Genomic DNA, 17,619 nt, shown 5'->3' on the forward strand with positions numbered 1-17,619 from the left:
CATGACTATTAGCGAAGAGTGCAATTAAGAAGACAAAATTACCCTTGAATTTTCAAGAAGTTTCAGGACACTTTTAAAAATTAGACAGTATTATTTTAAGAAAAACAGATTTCCTGTGAGCTACATTTAATGGTCCTGTACTCTGCTCCATCTGATTAAATGTTTACACAGATGGACACTAATGATCTTTTGTGATGTGTCTTCCTGGTGTTTTTTTATATAAACATTTCTATTATTCAAACATCACTGTTATGGGAGGGAGGTTCAAAAGGGAGGGGTCATATGTATACCTATGGCTGACCTTGTTGATGTTTGACAGAAAACAACAAAATTCTGTAAAGCAATTATCCTTCAATTAAAAAATATATAAAATTAAAAAAACACATCATTGTTCAACCTCAAAATGGTACTAAATCATGTAAATAAGCCAGTGTTGGACTTATTTAGGCAGATTTTTTTCCCTCTACTCAGGAATCACTTTCAAACCCAGTATCTGGCAACATAAAATATGCTACCCATTTCTCTCGCATTTCTACTTCTCTGTTTTCTAAATTTCTGTTTCCCTAAAGAGTGAGCATGCTCCCTTTACTACTGACAGGTATGAGAAACTGCAGCCAAACTAAACACCTGGAAGGAAGAGCTCAGATCAGGGAGTGTGCTACAGTAAGGAGAGCCCAAAGCTCAGCTCGGAACACTTGAGCAGCGGCTGCAATTTGCTGACTGACAGCCTAGGTGAGCTGGGCACCTTCTGGAACCTCAGTCTCCTTGTATGTAACTTGTATGGAATAGCACAGTTGCTATTCAGATATTAAAGCTCTCTTCCTGATAATCCTGTAACAGCAGTTTTAGGGGGATAGGAGTCAATGAAACTTGACCCTAAGAATGGAGAACAGGAGCAAGGGCAAGAGGGAGTTAGCGGTTGCGGGGAGTTGGGAGGTGACAGACAGGGACGCTCTAGCAGGTGTCAGACTTAAACTGTGGAATGCTGCTGAGTCCAAATGGATCCTTCTCATATAGGATGTGTAATCTATTCTTTTTTTTTTTAATTAAAAGAAAACAGAAGGGTGATGTTTTCATGACCTAACAGTGAACACATCACTCACAAAGTTCAGCCAGCCAGTCATTCACGTCTTCCATCGTTGCATTCACTCTGGTCTCGTCGTTGGGAAGCGTGATCCGACACCTTGGGTGGAAAATGTACGTGGGGTCGACTGTCTCTAACTTGATCTTTGTACTAAGTTGCTGCAGTACCCAAAGGAAATTCAGCATGAATCCGTCCGTTGACACCAACCTATCGTCTGTCTGTGAAACAGAAAGTACCGAACAGTCATGACGTGAACAGAAATTCTGGCACAATTTTATAAGAAAGAAGAGCAGATTTTCATCCTGAAGTCAGTGAGGGGACACCCACGTTGTCATAGAGCTCTGCTGGTAGGTGCGATTTGTTGAGTGTTAATCCCACGGACAGAGGAGCCTGGCAGGCTAGAGTCTATGAGGTTGCAAGAGTCGGACATGACTGAGTGACTAACCACACAGCACAGCTGTATGTGAAGGGGTGTCCTCCACTGAATCTCCACAACAGCCCTCAGAACTGAGTGATATATCATTCACATTTCAGAGGAAGAAACTAAGGGTCAGAAAATTTACATGATTTACCCAAGATCCTCAAAATCAGTAAAGAGAAACACAATAAATGTTGTCTCCTTTCTCTTCTTTATTCTTCTCAAAAGCATCAGAACTAGTTTTACTATGACCACCAGACGAACAGCTTCTCGGGCTGACAGTGTTAGTGCAATCCTGCTTCATGAATACAGCACTTCTAATAATGATAGTTAACATCCGTGGAGTGTTCATGATACACTGGGTGCAATTCTAACAGCTTCATATACACTAAGTCCATGAGTCAGTACTGTTACTATCCTCACTTGGCAATGAGGGAATAGGGGCACAGAGGACCACTGTCCCACTGCTGGCTGATGATGGAGCCCCAGCTGGAAATCAAGGTGGTCTAATGCCAGGTCCACGCTCTTCTCTGTTTTTCCTTCTGAGTAGAAATGTCAGGTTGCTCATGAATAAAACAGCAAGGATGTCCTTTTAACTTCTCCACTCTGGTGAAGTGGTCTCAGTCACCAGTCCCTCATCAGGAACTGTGTCCTTACACTGGGTCTCCTAGGACTGGCTCCTGTACCCTGTCCTACGTCAGCCCACCCTCCAGGCAGCAGCCTTGATGGCTTCCTTCCCAAAGATCCTCCTTGGTACGGCGGCCCGCCCCTCCAGCCCATGACTCCCCAGCTTCTTTCCTATTCACTATCCTTCGGTCACAAAAGCCTGAAAGTGGAGCTCATTCTAAAGTTGATTCATTCCTACCTTCATGCATCACCCAAATCTCGAAAGCTCTTTTCTCAGCCTTGTGGATGGCCAGCTCCTTCTTTCTATTTTTAAAACTTAATCTGCATGCAGGATTTTTAAAAAATTAATTTCATATTTTGGCCATTACTTCCAGCATATGGGCTCTCAGTTCCCCAACCAGGGATACCCCAACAGGGTTCCCTGCACCCCCTGTAATGCAAGCATGGAGTCTTAACCACTAAGATGTCAGGGAAGAAGTCCTCGATGGCTCTTCCTTCTCAGCCAAGTATTTAATCAAATGTCTCCTCCTTGGACACTCCCATGCCTTCCTTCTGGTGCCCCGACAGATACTTTCAAGTCCTCTAGCTTCCTTTATTGGCTTCATAGATTCCACAACAGTCTGAAATGATATATTTACATGTCTATTCACTGACCCTATAGAACATAAGCTCCATGAAAGCAGGAAGCTTGTCTCTCTGTATCTCCATTCCCTAGAACAAGGCTGGGTGGGAACTGAATGAGTTAGATGAATGAATTTAACCAATAAATAAAAGCAGTCTTAAGGAATCTTACCTGCATCTGTGCTTTCTTCATATTGGCATTGACGACAGCTGCCATGTAACTAAGAGCGGCCTCACGGGTTTCACCATTTAACAAGATACTATGAAGGATCTTGAAAAGCTCTTGCTGAAATTCATTTTATAAGGAAAGGAAAAAAAATGAAAACTTTGTTTAAAAAACGGTTCCTTTCTGACTTCGAGGAAAGCTAAACTCCTTCCCACTTTTCTCCTCGCCCACGTCCACTCATTGTAAAGAACCTGACTACAAGAACATAAGAAAAGTCCACATTCTACTGTGTCCAGAGGATCGGCATGAAAGCAGAATGTGGAGTGGAGGAGGGAAGCAGTTGCAGCTTTAATAAAATAGTCTCTGCTATTTCCTTTCCAGGATAGGAACAAATTACCTGAATTACACTGCAATTATCCTCTAACTGTGCTGCTTTTAACTTCCGGAACTGAAAACATATTCATCTTTTGGATTCATTTTCTGAACACCTACCCTTCCCAGCTCCAAGTAATGCTGCAGCGACTGGCTCACCACTCGAGTGTTTTCCAGGGTAATGGCGGGCCCTGAGAAATATTTTTCCACCACCTTCGCCTGCAAAGAGAAAGCAGAAATCCAATCCACATATAACGTACATTTGGGAAGGAATCTGAACATAAGAGCAGCAAAGTGCAAGAGGCTGCTATACTTACATCATCTTCTGCAAAGACAGAGAAGCTGAAGAAAGCCCCCAAGTACGAGAGTCTCTGCAGCTCCCGCCCAGAGCCAGGGCTTAAAGACTTAGGCAACCACAACGGCAAAGAAGCAACCTGGGAGGGAAACAGAAGAGGCCAGTGAATCAGCAAGGGAGGTAAACTAGAGACAAAGGGAGTTTCAAGCAGCCAGCCTGTTCAGTGGTTCTTAGCCACCGGCAAAATAGCTGGCATGTGACCTCCAAAAACACAAGGGTCACAGATGTGTTAGGATCCCAATCCATTTTTTCTCATTTCAGATGGAGGAAAACCCTCTACATCTTTACAAGATGCCATTTCTTTTGTTTGTTTTGACCCCACGGCATGGGGATCCTAGTTCCCCAACCAGGGGTTGAACCTGCATCCCTGCATTGACAGGAGGATTCTTAACCACTGGACCTCCAGAGAAGTCCCTACAAGATATCCTTCTCATTCCTGTGTTTCAAGATATACTTTGATATCATTCAAATGAGCCATTGTTCAAAGGACTCAAGGAAATGTTTCTAATAGGATGTGTTATTCTAGCTACACAATACTTACCCCCTAAAAAATCACAAAAGAAAGTAAATAATATCACCCCGGGGAAATAATGGGTGTGACAACAATGTAGCAGTTCAGAGTCACCCGCATGGATGACTCATAGCCACATCTCACAAAAAATCTCTCAAGAGAGATTTTCCAGATACCATTACTTAAGGAATCTCCTCTATGCTATGTGTTCACTGAAAACATGCAAGCCCATCGGGGTGGCACTTACCAAATTGCACACAGGGTGTGTCTTTCCAAACTTGGTTTCACAGAGCTCACCTAAAGCCTAGAGACAAGATCAGAAAAGGTCACTTAAGTGTATTTCATCCTAAACTGACTGCCGTGTGTATCGAGACATAGCTTTAATGCTGCTATAAATATGTATGCATTCCCAACAAAGTACTATACCTTCAGTGCTCTTCTGATGCATAAATACATGCTTGTTGTTAAAAAAAAAAAAACTTCAGATAAACGAAGTTAAAAAATGAAACTAAAAATCACTCATGAACTTTACCTTCAGAGATTAACCTCTTATTTTGGCTACCAGCTTTCCAGACATATTTTTAACATACACACATAGAGATAAATTAGTATATTCTTAAATGGTTTTTTTATTTAACATCTTTCTATATCAAAAAGATATGTGTCATAACACTAGATGGCTAGTCCTGCCAGTATTAAACAGGGTTATAAACAATTAAAATTTACTAAGTTACCGGATCCACAATATAACTGAAAGTATTCTTTGATTTCAAGATCCCTGGTTTTTTGAGAACCTCAACATTTTCCTTTGGGAACCCGATCATTCTCATGTTAGAGAATCAGGAAAAATAGTTTTTAGGCACATAAACACAGCTTACTATGCCACAGTCATACTAAAACCATTTTAACAGTGAATCTTAATTCCCTCTGTGATTTGGACGTTTTTATGAAAGCTGTTAAACCAACCGCTGGAAGCTTCTGAGTCAATGCATGCAGGCATGGACACATCTCTGAGAAAGAAATGTTCGCCTTGCCCGGAGCCAGGTTCCCAACTTCAGCTGCACTGTTAGGATCACCTGGGAAACCTCTGAAAGGCCAATGCCAGGACATACCCGCACTACACCTCCAAAGAACTAAATCACAGTGCTTGAGCGTTAGGTAGAGGTATTTTTAAAAAGATACCCAGGTGATTCCACGGTACAGCAAAGCTGGGATCCACTGACCTATAGGATAATGACAGTGATTCTTTCTGATCCTAGCTCCAAGGGTTTTCCTCTTCCTGACTCTGATTACTGCCCTTTCTCTCCTGCTTCACAAGCACCAATAATGACACAAAATAAAACTATTGTCTGTCATAATGGAGGCTTTTGTCTTTCAACCCAGAAGAACATTTTGTTGATATCTGACACTAAAAGCTCCTTACTGAAACATTAAGCTAATTCAAACCACAACAGAAAAGCCAACAATTCCAGGAGGGAATATTTACATAACACAGTGATAATTCATGTGAACTGAAAGATTTCATCACTAAACTCAAATCATCAGATTATTCTACTTCCTTTTATGTGCCACAGACAGAACAATGTATGAGGATTCATAGAATTTCTTGGGGAACCTGAGTAACATGTGCAGTGGGAAGAACGCTGACATAAATCATTCAAAATTATTTTTCAGACCACGACTTCCTGCCTCACTTTCTACTTCCGCACTGTTGTGTTAATGTTTAGCCTCTTAGCTCAGTTTTGATTTTCTGAAATAGATAAATACATTTTTGTGTTCACATTGACCTTGGTGTAATATCTGATTGTGTTGCTGGGGTCCTGATTTTTGCAGTAGATTACGAGCACTTTTGAAATGTGGTGCTAGAGAAGACTCTCTTGAGAGTCCCTTGGACTGCAAGGAGATCAAAACAGTCAATCTTAAAGGAAATCAGTCCTGAACATTCACTGGAAGGACTGATGCTGAAGCTGAAACTCCAATACTTTGCCCACCTGATGTGAAGCACTGACTCACTGGAAAAGACCCTGATGCTGGGAAAGACCGAAAGCAGGAGAAGGGGACAATAGAGGATAAGATGGTTGGATGGCATCACTGACTCGATGGACATGAGTTTGAGCAAGCTCTGGGAGCTGATGATGGACAGGGAAGCCTGGTGTTCTGCAGTCCAAGAGGTCGCAGAGTCGGACACGACTGAGCGACTAAACTGAGCATTGTGTGGAAAGGCGCCTTGTCTCATGGGCTCCTGTGTCCCCTGGCTGGCACAGTGGGGGCCCTCAGGAAGCAAAGATTAACGGCAAGATGGAATCAAGTCAGTAGAATGAGTAAAAGGAACAGAAGCAGCGAAACACATTAATTTAAACAAGGCCTTAATTTACACAAAGTTGTATTTATTCCCAGAGTTAACTGATTTAATGTTTTGATATTTTTCCTTCATACTTTTAGAACGAAAATTATTCAGTAAGGCTTCAAAGTACTTTTCTCACAAAATTTTAAAGAAGTGAATTCAGAGAAGAAAAAAGCCTCTTATTTTCTTTCTGGTGGTAATGTTTTCATGACAGTGGAGACCCTTGGTGAGAATCCAGCCGAAAGTTCTGTCCACAATTTACGCTTGCTCTAAGTGTCTGCAGGAGCTGAGAAGATCTGGGTTTTTCAAGTAAAGTCTGAAAGGAAGTGCACAGCCTCAGAAAATAGGGAAGATGAACAAGAGAAATCACTCAGTGATTTTCTGTACAAAGTCACTACATAAAGATAAAATTGTATTTCTTTTCTTAGTTTAACTCTTTTTAGTTGCATTTGTCTTAGTTCCTTTATTTTTCCCCCTAATTAACAAAATTTCATCCCAAATACATTATGCTCATTGCTAGGACAATCAGAAGGTTATCACCAATGATTAAGGTGAAGCACATTCAAATGCCTCCATCACTGACTCCTGTCTAGGACTCTGATGGTGCAATAGGTACCATGCTGCTAACAGTCTTTACAGATGCATCTCACTGCCCAACAAACACTATGCATGGCCAATACAACGCTTTCACGTTTTACATTTGAAAACAAGGCTGATCGAGGACCTGGAAGAGAAGTGGACGTTAAAATCATCTGGAAGAAAAACATCAACTGAATGGGTTATAGGAAAAAGAACAAAGCTTTACCATGAGGGGGTATTTAAAGTAGTCACTATCCAGGGAGCACTCTTTGGCAGCAAGAGCCAGGCCTTGTAAAATGGGGATAAAGATCTACAAGACAAAAAAAAAATCATAAATGTAAGTTTAAGAAAATGCATGTCAAATAAAGTGCCAAATCTGCAAGTCCAGGCATTTGTACACCTTCCCCAAAGAAAGGCTGTTTTGCATAGAAAGGAGCCTAGAATCCAGCCACAGGGTGTTGTTTTGTCTTTTCGCAAGGCTGATCTTAAAGTAATATAGCTGAATCCTCCAGAAGAAACAGGTTTTGGTGAACCCCAAACCTCTGACAAGACTCCCTGGGATTTAACAGAAACTCACAATTTTGGAGTTTGCTCTAGGACTCTGCAGGGCTCCCTGCTCCAATCAACTAAACGCTGCACATCTCAGCAATGCGTATGTTTCCAATTACCAAGCATCTACAGCCTATAAAGAAACTGGACTCAATGTTCCAGCATTTTCTCAACTGTCAACATTTTAAGAATTTTTTTGTTGCTATCCCCATATCTACATTTAATTCTTTCCATCTTTCCTTGTTTATTATGAAGAGAACAAGAAAAACAGACCAACAATGGCTGTTATCTCAACTTTAATTATGTAGAACGAAAACATGGTTGGTAAGTGTTGAAATTAAAAACGAAAACTGTATTAGAATGCCTTAATTCCATAAAAGGTGTAACTGATACAGTAACCTGGTGTCGGAACTAAGGGCACTGAAATCTGAATGTTTAAGTTCATCATTAATACGAGGGCACAGGGACACCCTGCAGAATCTGCTCAGCACAGCCCATCTTTAACTTTCACAGTACACTCACTGAGCAGCACATGCAGGGAGCTGACTGGGATTCACAATTAATAACATTAAGCTGATAATGTTGTAAACAACAGCTGACAGTCTGAATATCAAGGAACCAAAAAAAGGAGTTGCTAAAAAGCAACTAGAAAAACTTGAAAAATTCTCTTTCCTTCTAATTTCATCCTGTTGTCTGGAACACCTGTGTCATTTAAGGAGCACAGTATTAAAAAAAAGGTGCCCTGTGTTAGAAAGTTTGAGATAGCAACACATCTCTTGAAGATAGATCACTCTAGTTCTTACAACTCAAACAATCAGGGTAGAAGTAATGTGCTTTCGTAAGTGAGCTAAAAATGGAGACGTAATGCTGAGGTGGAGGGGTGGGAAATGCCAAAGAAATAAAGGAAAAAAACAAACAGTAGTTCTAGAATTACCAAAAATAAATTTCACTATTGATCACCTAGAAGAGTCTTTTTCCCCAGGAATGCTATTAAGTAAAACTTGGGCACAATTTACAACTAGCAGTCAAAATATTACTAAACATATTTTTTCAAATATCAAACAGTCTGTGTAACTTAACCATTTTAAGTAATTCTATTTTCAAATAAATACCTCCCAGCACTGATAAAAAATGCTCCAAGTGTTCATCACCAACTCTAAATTCTAGCTACTGTTTATTTATCTGTGAACATCTCAAACATTAAAGGCAGAATGAAATTTCAATCCAAAGATTTAATAATTCAGATCTACCACAATCTCAAGACAAAAAGCTAAAATGCTGTTTTTCAGGTCAGCAACTCCACTGGAGGCATCCCTGAGGAAAAACAAATGGTGACAGAGAAGATAAGACAAGGGATCAGAATTCTGTGGTTAAAAATAAACAGGTGTGCGGAGACTGCACAACATTGAGTAGGTACTGAGTGCCACGGAATGGGGCACCTTAGTGGTTGATTTTATATTACGTGAGTTTCACCTCAACTAAAAAAAAAGAGGTCATTTCATAGCTTCTATGTAAGTTTCTCTATGAATAAAATAGTATAAGGTACCTCTTTTAGCTGATCCCTGGGCTTTTACAGTTAAAGCTACTCTGGATTCTTCAAATGATGTCTTTTCAAGCAAAAGTATTCTAATTTAAGCATATTACACATAAAGCATAATGTATCACTTCAACCTTCCAACACAGCTATGTATTTTCATCAAGAGTTCTCTTAACTTTCTAGAAGAGGAAATCTCTAATGCCTGAAATATTCCTGTAAGTCAGTAAGACCATCATCTAAGATGTTGTTCAGTCACTAAGTTGTGTCTGCAGGCGATAAATTCCAAGTATGGAGCACGCAACACCGACTGGAAATTGCACTGCTGGATTCTTCTTTTACTAGTATTTTGAAAACATACTTCCAGAGAATTCAAAGGCTTTAAGAGGAATAGTTACAAATATTATTAGGTATTAAAAAAGGCCAAAAAGAATCATATCATTTATAGCTATTGTCTCTCTTATTCCTTCTAGAAGCAAAAAAAGAAATCACCAAACAGCAAATTGTAAGAAAGTCATAAACACCCTTTCATCAAGGGAAACAGCTCTGTGCAACTGCTGTGGCAAAGTGCTTACTTTACAACAGAGGCCACAGGCCAGTAATCAACATTCATGCCAAAGTTTCACCTTGGAAAACACCTTTGAGACTAAATTTACTAAAGTGAAGTGAAGTGAAAGTTGCTCAGTCATGTCCGACTCTGCGACCTCATGGAGTCCATGGAATTCTCCAGGCCAGAATACTGGAGTGGGTGAGCCATTCCCTTCTCCAAGGGACCGTCCCAACCCAGGTCTCATGCATCACAGGATTCTTTACCAGCTAAGCCATCAGGGAAGAAACCTTTGAGACTAAGTTTATTAGCTATTATTATTATTAAGCTTTATTATTAAATATTGCATATCTTCATTTCCACTTGACTTTACACGGTGGGATACCAAAAAACATATGGATACTTAATGAATGAAGTAATCCGTAAGATCTGAGATATCATTTCCAGGCCAATAACAAGAAGACATTCTATGCGACATGTGGACGGCTGCTGAGCTAATCAGCTAAATCAGCTAGGTCTCTGATTTAATATTAATCTTTTTTGTAAATTCATAGAATTAATTTTTAACACTACTTACACACATCATGTCTTATACTATCTCTTGGTAGTGTTTTAAAAGCTTGAAATCAGAGACAGGACCTTATATTTCTTCTAACCTCCTAAAGTACTTGGCACAGACTGTGTTTAAAATATTTTGATGCTTGACTGATGAGCTGAAATGGACACATGATTTGAACAATGCAGCTGTCAATCTGATCTCAAGGCAGGAACCTTGAGGAGCGCTCTCTGAGCAAATAACGTGCGTATGTTCAAATTCTGGAACCCAAGATTTCAATATATGCTGTCTCTAGAAATCTACCTTGGCAGAAAAGCTTCTAAGCCAAATGTTTCAATAGTGAATACACAAAACCTACCTGCTTGAACACTTCTTCATCCTGGTGAGTGGTTCTCACCAGCTCCTGGATGAAGCCATACGGGAGGTTCCTACACAACATGTACGGCACTAGGAAGGACGGCTGCTGCAGGGACCTGCGGATCCAGAAAGTCAAGGGCTCTGATGAATCAACTCATCACTCAGTAACTACAGGACACACAAAATGCCATGTGGCTGACAATCACAGGTCAAGCTTCAGATCTCCCAAATAGGCCACACAATAGATAGTCAATAGTTGAGGCAAAAGATCACCCTTTTTACTGTTAGAACAATCACGTTGTGGGCTCTTCAGTGAGAAGCTACAGAAAGTTTCAAAGAATGCATCTTTTCCTCCATATGGCCCTTTAAGAATAAAGCACTAGAAAAACCAAAGTACTGTATGTCTCTTTTATGCCTCATCCAATACGGGGCGTGGGGGGGGGGAGATTAGCAAGCTGAAGACTTCTTTAAGCTCTTATTAACTCTAACCATGGGGATAGTGTTTTTAGTATATATGTATCTTTTTTTCTTTTTTCTGACACATTTCAAAAATGGTTATGATACAGAAAATAATACAAGGTGATCCAGAATGAATAAATACTGCAACTGTGCCAATTTTCCTTCAGATATTTTTCATAAGAGAAATGAAATACAGAAATACTCTTTTATTAAACTTGAAACTTTATGGGATCCTCCAAACAAAAATTAATAATGTAGGACATTGTGGGTGATCCCTATATTACCTCTTCCACCATCATTCTTTATTGCTGGATAACAGAAATTGATTGTATGACACATGGAAAGTGAGGCTCTGTATTTTTTTTCCAAGTATCTGTACTGCTTTCAAGCAGCTGCTTTTAAACTGAGTAATTTCTTACCCCGATGTCAACACATTTCAACAACACAATCTATCGCAATAAAGCACATGAAATGTTTTATTTTCATAGTATCTTAGAGAAACAAAGGGACCTCAGAGACCATCTCGTCAACCATTCATTTCACAGATGAGGAAGTGAGCTAGGCAATGTGGTGCAACATGGCTGGGCAGCCTGTGTCCACGGAAGGAGAGGCCCTCTCGTTGCAAACAGCAAGCACACATTGGTTGCTCATACCTTGGCTGTGTGAGGGACCCCTGGAGTACTAATGCAGTGTGGGATATGCACTGTGAGCGGATGTTGCTCAGAAGCTGGCTGACTGCTGGCTGGCTGCACATCTGCAAAGACAGGTCGGGGTGAGGACTACAAAGACAAACAGAATAATCCCATGCAGTTAAAAACTGACAGAAGAGTCAGAAGAGATGGCTGTGCAGGAAAAGGCATCTTTTTCTCTTCCTTTATTGATGATGAACAAACTAGATTAACTGCATCATCCAAGCATACTGCCTCTGCTAAAACCTACAGTTAGAGAAGAAGCAGAGGCTTGAGGTGACCACGCAGGGGTTACAAAAACAGGCCCACTCTCTTTGCTTTTGCTAAGGTTAAGTGCAAAAAACTCTAAGAGGCCCTTCACAAATATGAACTAACATGTAGAGAACTGGATTAATTTCTAATGGAAAACGAGAACTAGAAATGAATGGGGAAGGAAGGGAGATAAACTGGGAGACGGATTGACATATACACACTATATGTAAAACAGATAATAATAAGGACCTACTGTATAGCACAGGGAACTCTACATAATACTCTTAATGACTTACATGGGAAAAGAATCAAAAAAGAGTGGATATATGTGTATGTATAACTGGTTCACTTTGCTGTACACCTGAAACTAACACAACATTGTAAATCAGCTATGAAAGTGAAAGTGTTAGGTGCTCAGTCATATCCAGCTCTGCGACTCCATGGACTGTGGCCCACCAGGCTCCTCTGTCCATGGGGATTCTCCAGGCAAGAATACTGGAGTGGGTTGCCATGCCCTCCTCTAGGGGATCTTCCCACCCAGGGCTTGAACTTGGGTCTCCAGTATTAACAGACAGAATCTTTACTGTCTGAGCCACTATATGTCACTGAAAATTTAAAGGAAAAAAAAAAATGAATGAAAAGGAAACAGGATTGAAATGAGATATTCATTCAGAATGAAACGGTAGAAAAAGTGTAGCTTTCTGAGTTTAAACCAGCTTCTCAATTTATGTGACTCTGGACAATTATAGGTAACCCCCTTTTTTTCAAAGTTCACTTTACGCTGCTTTGCTTTTAGGGAAGACCAACAGTAGTATGTATTAGATCCCTGTGAGGTGCAATGAAAAAAAAATAATACTTATATTACACCGGCCTAATGAACAACTGTGAAAACCTAAGTTCATGGAGACCTAGCAAAGTGTGTGATGGTTGACAGGTACTCTATAAATGTTTTATTATGATTACAACAGACTATGAGAAGTTATCATAGTGATAAGTCATTGGTGATAGTAGCATTTGGCCCTGTCACGTCTTCCCTCCACTAGGACATGAGCTCCAGAAGCACTGGGATCTTCATCTGTTTGGTTCATTAATCCAGCCCAGCTTCTACTGTAGTGCCCGGCCTATGCATGCTCAGTAAGCACTGTACTGACTGAAAAAATGAATCTAATTAAGGGCTTAGAAAACAATTATTTATCCAATATATAGCCAGGTTTTGTGGGTTTTAAGTGAATCTATTTCATATTACCTTTGGTGCTTTTTTTTCCTCTATTCCAACTCGGTCAAAACACTCGATGAGGTAGTTCAGCATGTCTGTCTCCTTGCACGTTTCAATGGTGAAATGGTCGCTGTAGGAATCCCAAGTACTTGCCCCACCAGAGGCTCCCAGACTTTGGAGAAAAGAAAAGGGATGGTTTTGATCTGTTCTCAGTAAACCACATGACAGAGCTCGCAATGCTGTAGCAGAAAGCCTGTTAGGGTCCCCACACCCAGGACAAAGCACAGACCCCATGCGCCTGCGCCTGGAGCTGACTGCTGGCTTCACCTGCTCCAACAACAGAGTCCAACAACAGAGATTTTTAGGAAACATTATATTGACCTAAGAAGAAAGTCTGTCCAGAAATCCAGCATCTCATCTTTTCAGGAACAGCACCTTACAAAACCAGGAGGACTAAGAACTGGTACTAAGCACCAGGAATTTGAAGGGATACCACACGTATGTAAATCCAACTGGCCAGCTGTGCTCGGGCTGACTTGCAGGTTAAAGCCAGCCTGTGCTGTTAGGCAAGCAAAGTCTTTAGGAGTGAAGTTACAAGGGACTGACAAAACACCCCTCCCTCCTTCCTAATGTCTAGCACACATCTCAAAGCCTTTATGCAGCATTTGGCAACAGGACCAGAACTTAGGAAAACTGTCCAGTTAGAAGGAGACGTGAAAATATTTGTTATCAATACAAATTTTCCAAAATGTTTAGTGAAAGGGACAAAGTAGTATTAGTCAAAACAAAACAAAAACCCTGTGCTAGGAGTATCCAAACTTGCATTCTATCCCCAGCTCTACTGCGTACTTGTTACTTGAACCCAGAACTTCCATCTCACCTGCACTGAGGTTAAGTGAAATCATGTGGAGGTGCTTTCTCAAATACAGACAGGATACAATGGGAGGGCCCTGTTTCTATTAAAACTATTCTCTGAGACCATTATCATGAGGGTTGCTGCTGCTGCTGCTAAGTCGCTTCAGTTGCGTCCGACTCTGTGCCACCTCGAAGACAGCAGCCCACCAGGCTCCCCTGTCCCTGGGATCTTCCAGACAAGAATACTGGAGTGGGTTGCCATTTCCTTTTCCAATGCATGAAAGTGAAAAGTGAAATATAAGTCACTCAGTCGTGTCCGACTCCTAGCGACCCCATGGACTGCAGCCTACTAGGCTCCTCCGTCCATGGGATTTTCCAGGCAAGAGTACTGGAGTGGGCTGCCATTGCCTTCTCCATATCATAAGGGTTAGCTGTTAGGAAAACAAAGTTTAGATCGATTTATCAATAGGTCAAATACCAAATGTGATGTTCAACTCACAAATTTGATAGACATAAAAGATACAAAAAGATTAACCACGGCATAGGAAGAGGCCAGGAATTTTGAAATGAAGAGGAACGAAAAGATATAAATTTAACTACTGCAACAAAAAAAGTTACATGTGAAAGATGATAAAGAATCTTTGGGATTTGGGAGAATGGCATTGAAACGTATACTATCATGTAAGAAATGAATCGCTAGTCTAGGTTCGATACGGGATACAGGATGCTTGGGGATGGTGCACTGGGATGACCCAGAGAGATGATATGGGGAGGGTGGTGGGAGAGGAGTTCAGGGTTGGGAACTCATGTACACCTGTGGTGGATTCATGTCAATGCATGGCAAAACCAATACAGTATTGTAAAGTAAAAAAATAAAATTTAAATTAAAAAAAAAAAAAGAATCTTTGGAATGGTATTGGAATATTTCATTTAAAAAAGATGAAAACAGGTGGTCCAGGGTTTAAGAATTCACCTCCCAATTCAGGGGACATTGGCTCAATCTCTAGTCCAGGAGGACTGCACACGCCAAGGGGCAACTTGAGCTATGCGCCGCAAGTACTGAAGCCCACACACTCTAGAGCCCATGCTTGGCAACAAGAGAAGCCAACATGAGAAGGCCGGAGCACCCCAACAAAGGGCAGCCCCCACTCACCACAACTAGAGAAAGCTCAACCATAGCAATGAAGACCAGGTGCAGCCAAAAATTAAATAAGTGAGTAAATAAATGAAAAGATGAAAACAGTGGCAAGGCTTTAAATCCAAGGCTCTCAGGCCAGAGACCTGTAAATCTACAACTTACTTCCTACGCAAGTCTGATAGAGGGAGGAGAGGACAGGAGGTTGAGAAGCAGCCAGTACCCTTCTGACTGGGCAGATAAGGGACCCACCCTCAAAGTGCCGCACCAGAGACAAAGACGGGCAGTCCAGGGTGGGAAACATCAAAAAAAAAAAACCCAAAACAATTAATTCTTGTGCCTTCACATCAGTTAGAGATACACTTCATGAATTAATGTAAGATCTGGCATCTGTTCGTTGGCCAGACAACAGGAAGATGAGGATGGTAATAAAGCAAAGCAAAAAAAAAACAAAAAAACAAAAACCCTCTAACAAGACAGAAAAACCCACCCATAAATACAAGAAGTATGGTGAAACCACAGAAGGAGAAAGGGGGGGGAAAATACTTGGTCTTTCCTGCAGCCATCTCGCTCTCAAGCTATCTGCCATCCTTCCCTCTTCCATCTGAGGTTCGTGACTCCATTCCCTGCACTTCCCAAAGATGAAATTTGCTGATAAAAGCTTCTATATACAGTTTGCTATACACAATTTGCTATATACAGTTAAGGTTCATCTTCCTTTGAGAAGCGCTCAAAGAAGCAATGAAAATAGACCTTCCTCATGTTGAAAATGAAATATTTAAACAATATTTCCCTGATAATAAGCTCCATCTTTCTCACGTTTTCATTTCTGAAATGGAAAGCATTTTATATTTGATGTCAATAGGTCCTTGCTGTTTGCAACAAGCCAGTCTAATGCAGTGCCCTTGATCAACAGTGGGAGTCAGCATGCATCGACGGTGGCTGCTGACAGAAACTGGGCTCGGTCCTTAGCCAACACACTCCCTTTCATTTTAACTTAGAGTTGAACACCTCAAAGTCAACCAAAATGCCTTCACAAGCATTTTGCAAAGACATGAAAAGACATGATGATGTGTGCAGAGGACTGCCAGGCAAGACAAAGACAGACATTCAGAATCTATCAGAGAATTTTCAAAGCTGAAAGAGGTTGATGTATGTTGTGATCATCTGTCAGGCACCAAATAACACTTCCAGGGGACTTTCAAGAGAAGAGAAAGAAAGAAATGAAACAAGAGTTTAACCAAATAGTAAACACAGAGTAAAACCCAGTATTCATCAAAGTTTCCAAACTATGAGATCAGTCTTAAGGATGCTGAAGTAGATCGCGAGCAAGGCGGTCGGTCAGTCTCACCAGTGCTGGGCATGACTGCCAATGGTTAAAATTGGTTTACAGGGGTCTCTAGATTCAAACTCAGAGAGCTGAACTCAGGTTCTAAATGTGATCCTGGAGGAAAAAGGTGTGCACAATTTAAACACATTAAATTTATGCTATCAACAGACATGTAAAAAATATGTTTTAAAATACTATTTCATTTTTTCTCTAAAAATGTTGCTACAAAATTCATAATGCCTTTACCACTGTGACATGTGGAATATGACACTGGAAATCTGCCGTGTTTAAGTCCTAAGGGTATCTAGAAAATGATACCTCCTTCTGGGAGAATACAGGAACCATTTTCTGATAACTACATCAACAATCCAACTGAATAATGTAATTACTTCACATGATGTAAATACAGTGGAATCCTTCTGAAAACACAAGGAAAATACATCTGGAGATTTATATATGTATCAGATCTGTGCAAATTCTGGAGATTTATGTATGTATCAGATCTGTGCAAACTGAATCTCATTTTAAATGGACCAAAAAACCTAGTTTCCTAAAAGGATTCTGTGGCAGTTCCTTTTCTTCCGTGATGGAAATAATCACTCCACATTTTCTTTTTTAGACGCAGACTTTGGAATGGCATATTTTCTCAATGCAAGGAAAGGGAGAGCTGGGCAGGGGTAAGCGATGTAAATCCCCTGAACAAACGTCTGCATTGTTGAAGGCCATGGGGGCAGCACCTTGATGAAACTGATCAAGACCCTGTTTATGTGGCAACTACACCCTCTATAATGCAGACAGGTTTTTAAACAGTATTTACTGAGTTTATTACAACACTGCTTCTGCTTTATGTTTTGGTTTTTTGGTCCCAAGGTATGTGGCATCTTAGCTCCCTGACCAGAGATCAAACTTATACCCCTGCATTGTAAAGCCAAGGCTGGACTGCCAGGGAAGTCCCCTGAGGGGAGGTAGTTTTTAAAAAAATAATATAGAAGTGCTATGAAGAAATGAGTATAGATGTCAGAGAGAGGCAGGAACAGTGTGTGTGTGTGTCTGTACACACAGG

The 17,619-nt window shown here is 40.7% G+C and overlaps 1 protein-coding gene across 5 annotated transcripts in view; it reads right to left on the reverse strand.

Moving 5' to 3' along the window:
* Positions 1 to 17,619, reverse strand: part of UBE4B (ubiquitination factor E4B) — a 120,580-nt gene that overhangs the window by 35,597 nt on the left and 67,364 nt on the right. For all 5 annotated transcript variants that reach the window (XM_027975655.2, XM_060396501.1, XM_027975654.2 and 2 more), the window contains 9 exons: positions 13,267 to 13,408; positions 11,733 to 11,833; positions 10,622 to 10,736; positions 7,304 to 7,387; positions 4,402 to 4,458; positions 3,606 to 3,722; positions 3,409 to 3,507; positions 2,923 to 3,036; positions 1,104 to 1,302 (listed from right to left, as the gene is read on the reverse strand). In XM_027975655.2, coding sequence (XP_027831456.1) covers positions 1,104 to 1,302; positions 2,923 to 3,036; positions 3,409 to 3,507; positions 3,606 to 3,722; positions 4,402 to 4,458; positions 7,304 to 7,387; positions 10,622 to 10,736; positions 11,733 to 11,833; positions 13,267 to 13,408 — 1,028 coding nt within the window. The remainder of the gene's footprint in view (positions 1 to 1,103; positions 1,303 to 2,922; positions 3,037 to 3,408; positions 3,508 to 3,605; positions 3,723 to 4,401; positions 4,459 to 7,303; positions 7,388 to 10,621; positions 10,737 to 11,732; positions 11,834 to 13,266; positions 13,409 to 17,619) is intronic.

The sequence above is a fragment of the Ovis aries genome, chromosome 12 (genome assembly GCF_016772045.2).
Source record: "Ovis aries strain OAR_USU_Benz2616 breed Rambouillet chromosome 12, ARS-UI_Ramb_v3.0, whole genome shotgun sequence".
Classification (NCBI taxonomy): domain Eukaryota; kingdom Metazoa; phylum Chordata; class Mammalia; order Artiodactyla; family Bovidae; genus Ovis; species Ovis aries.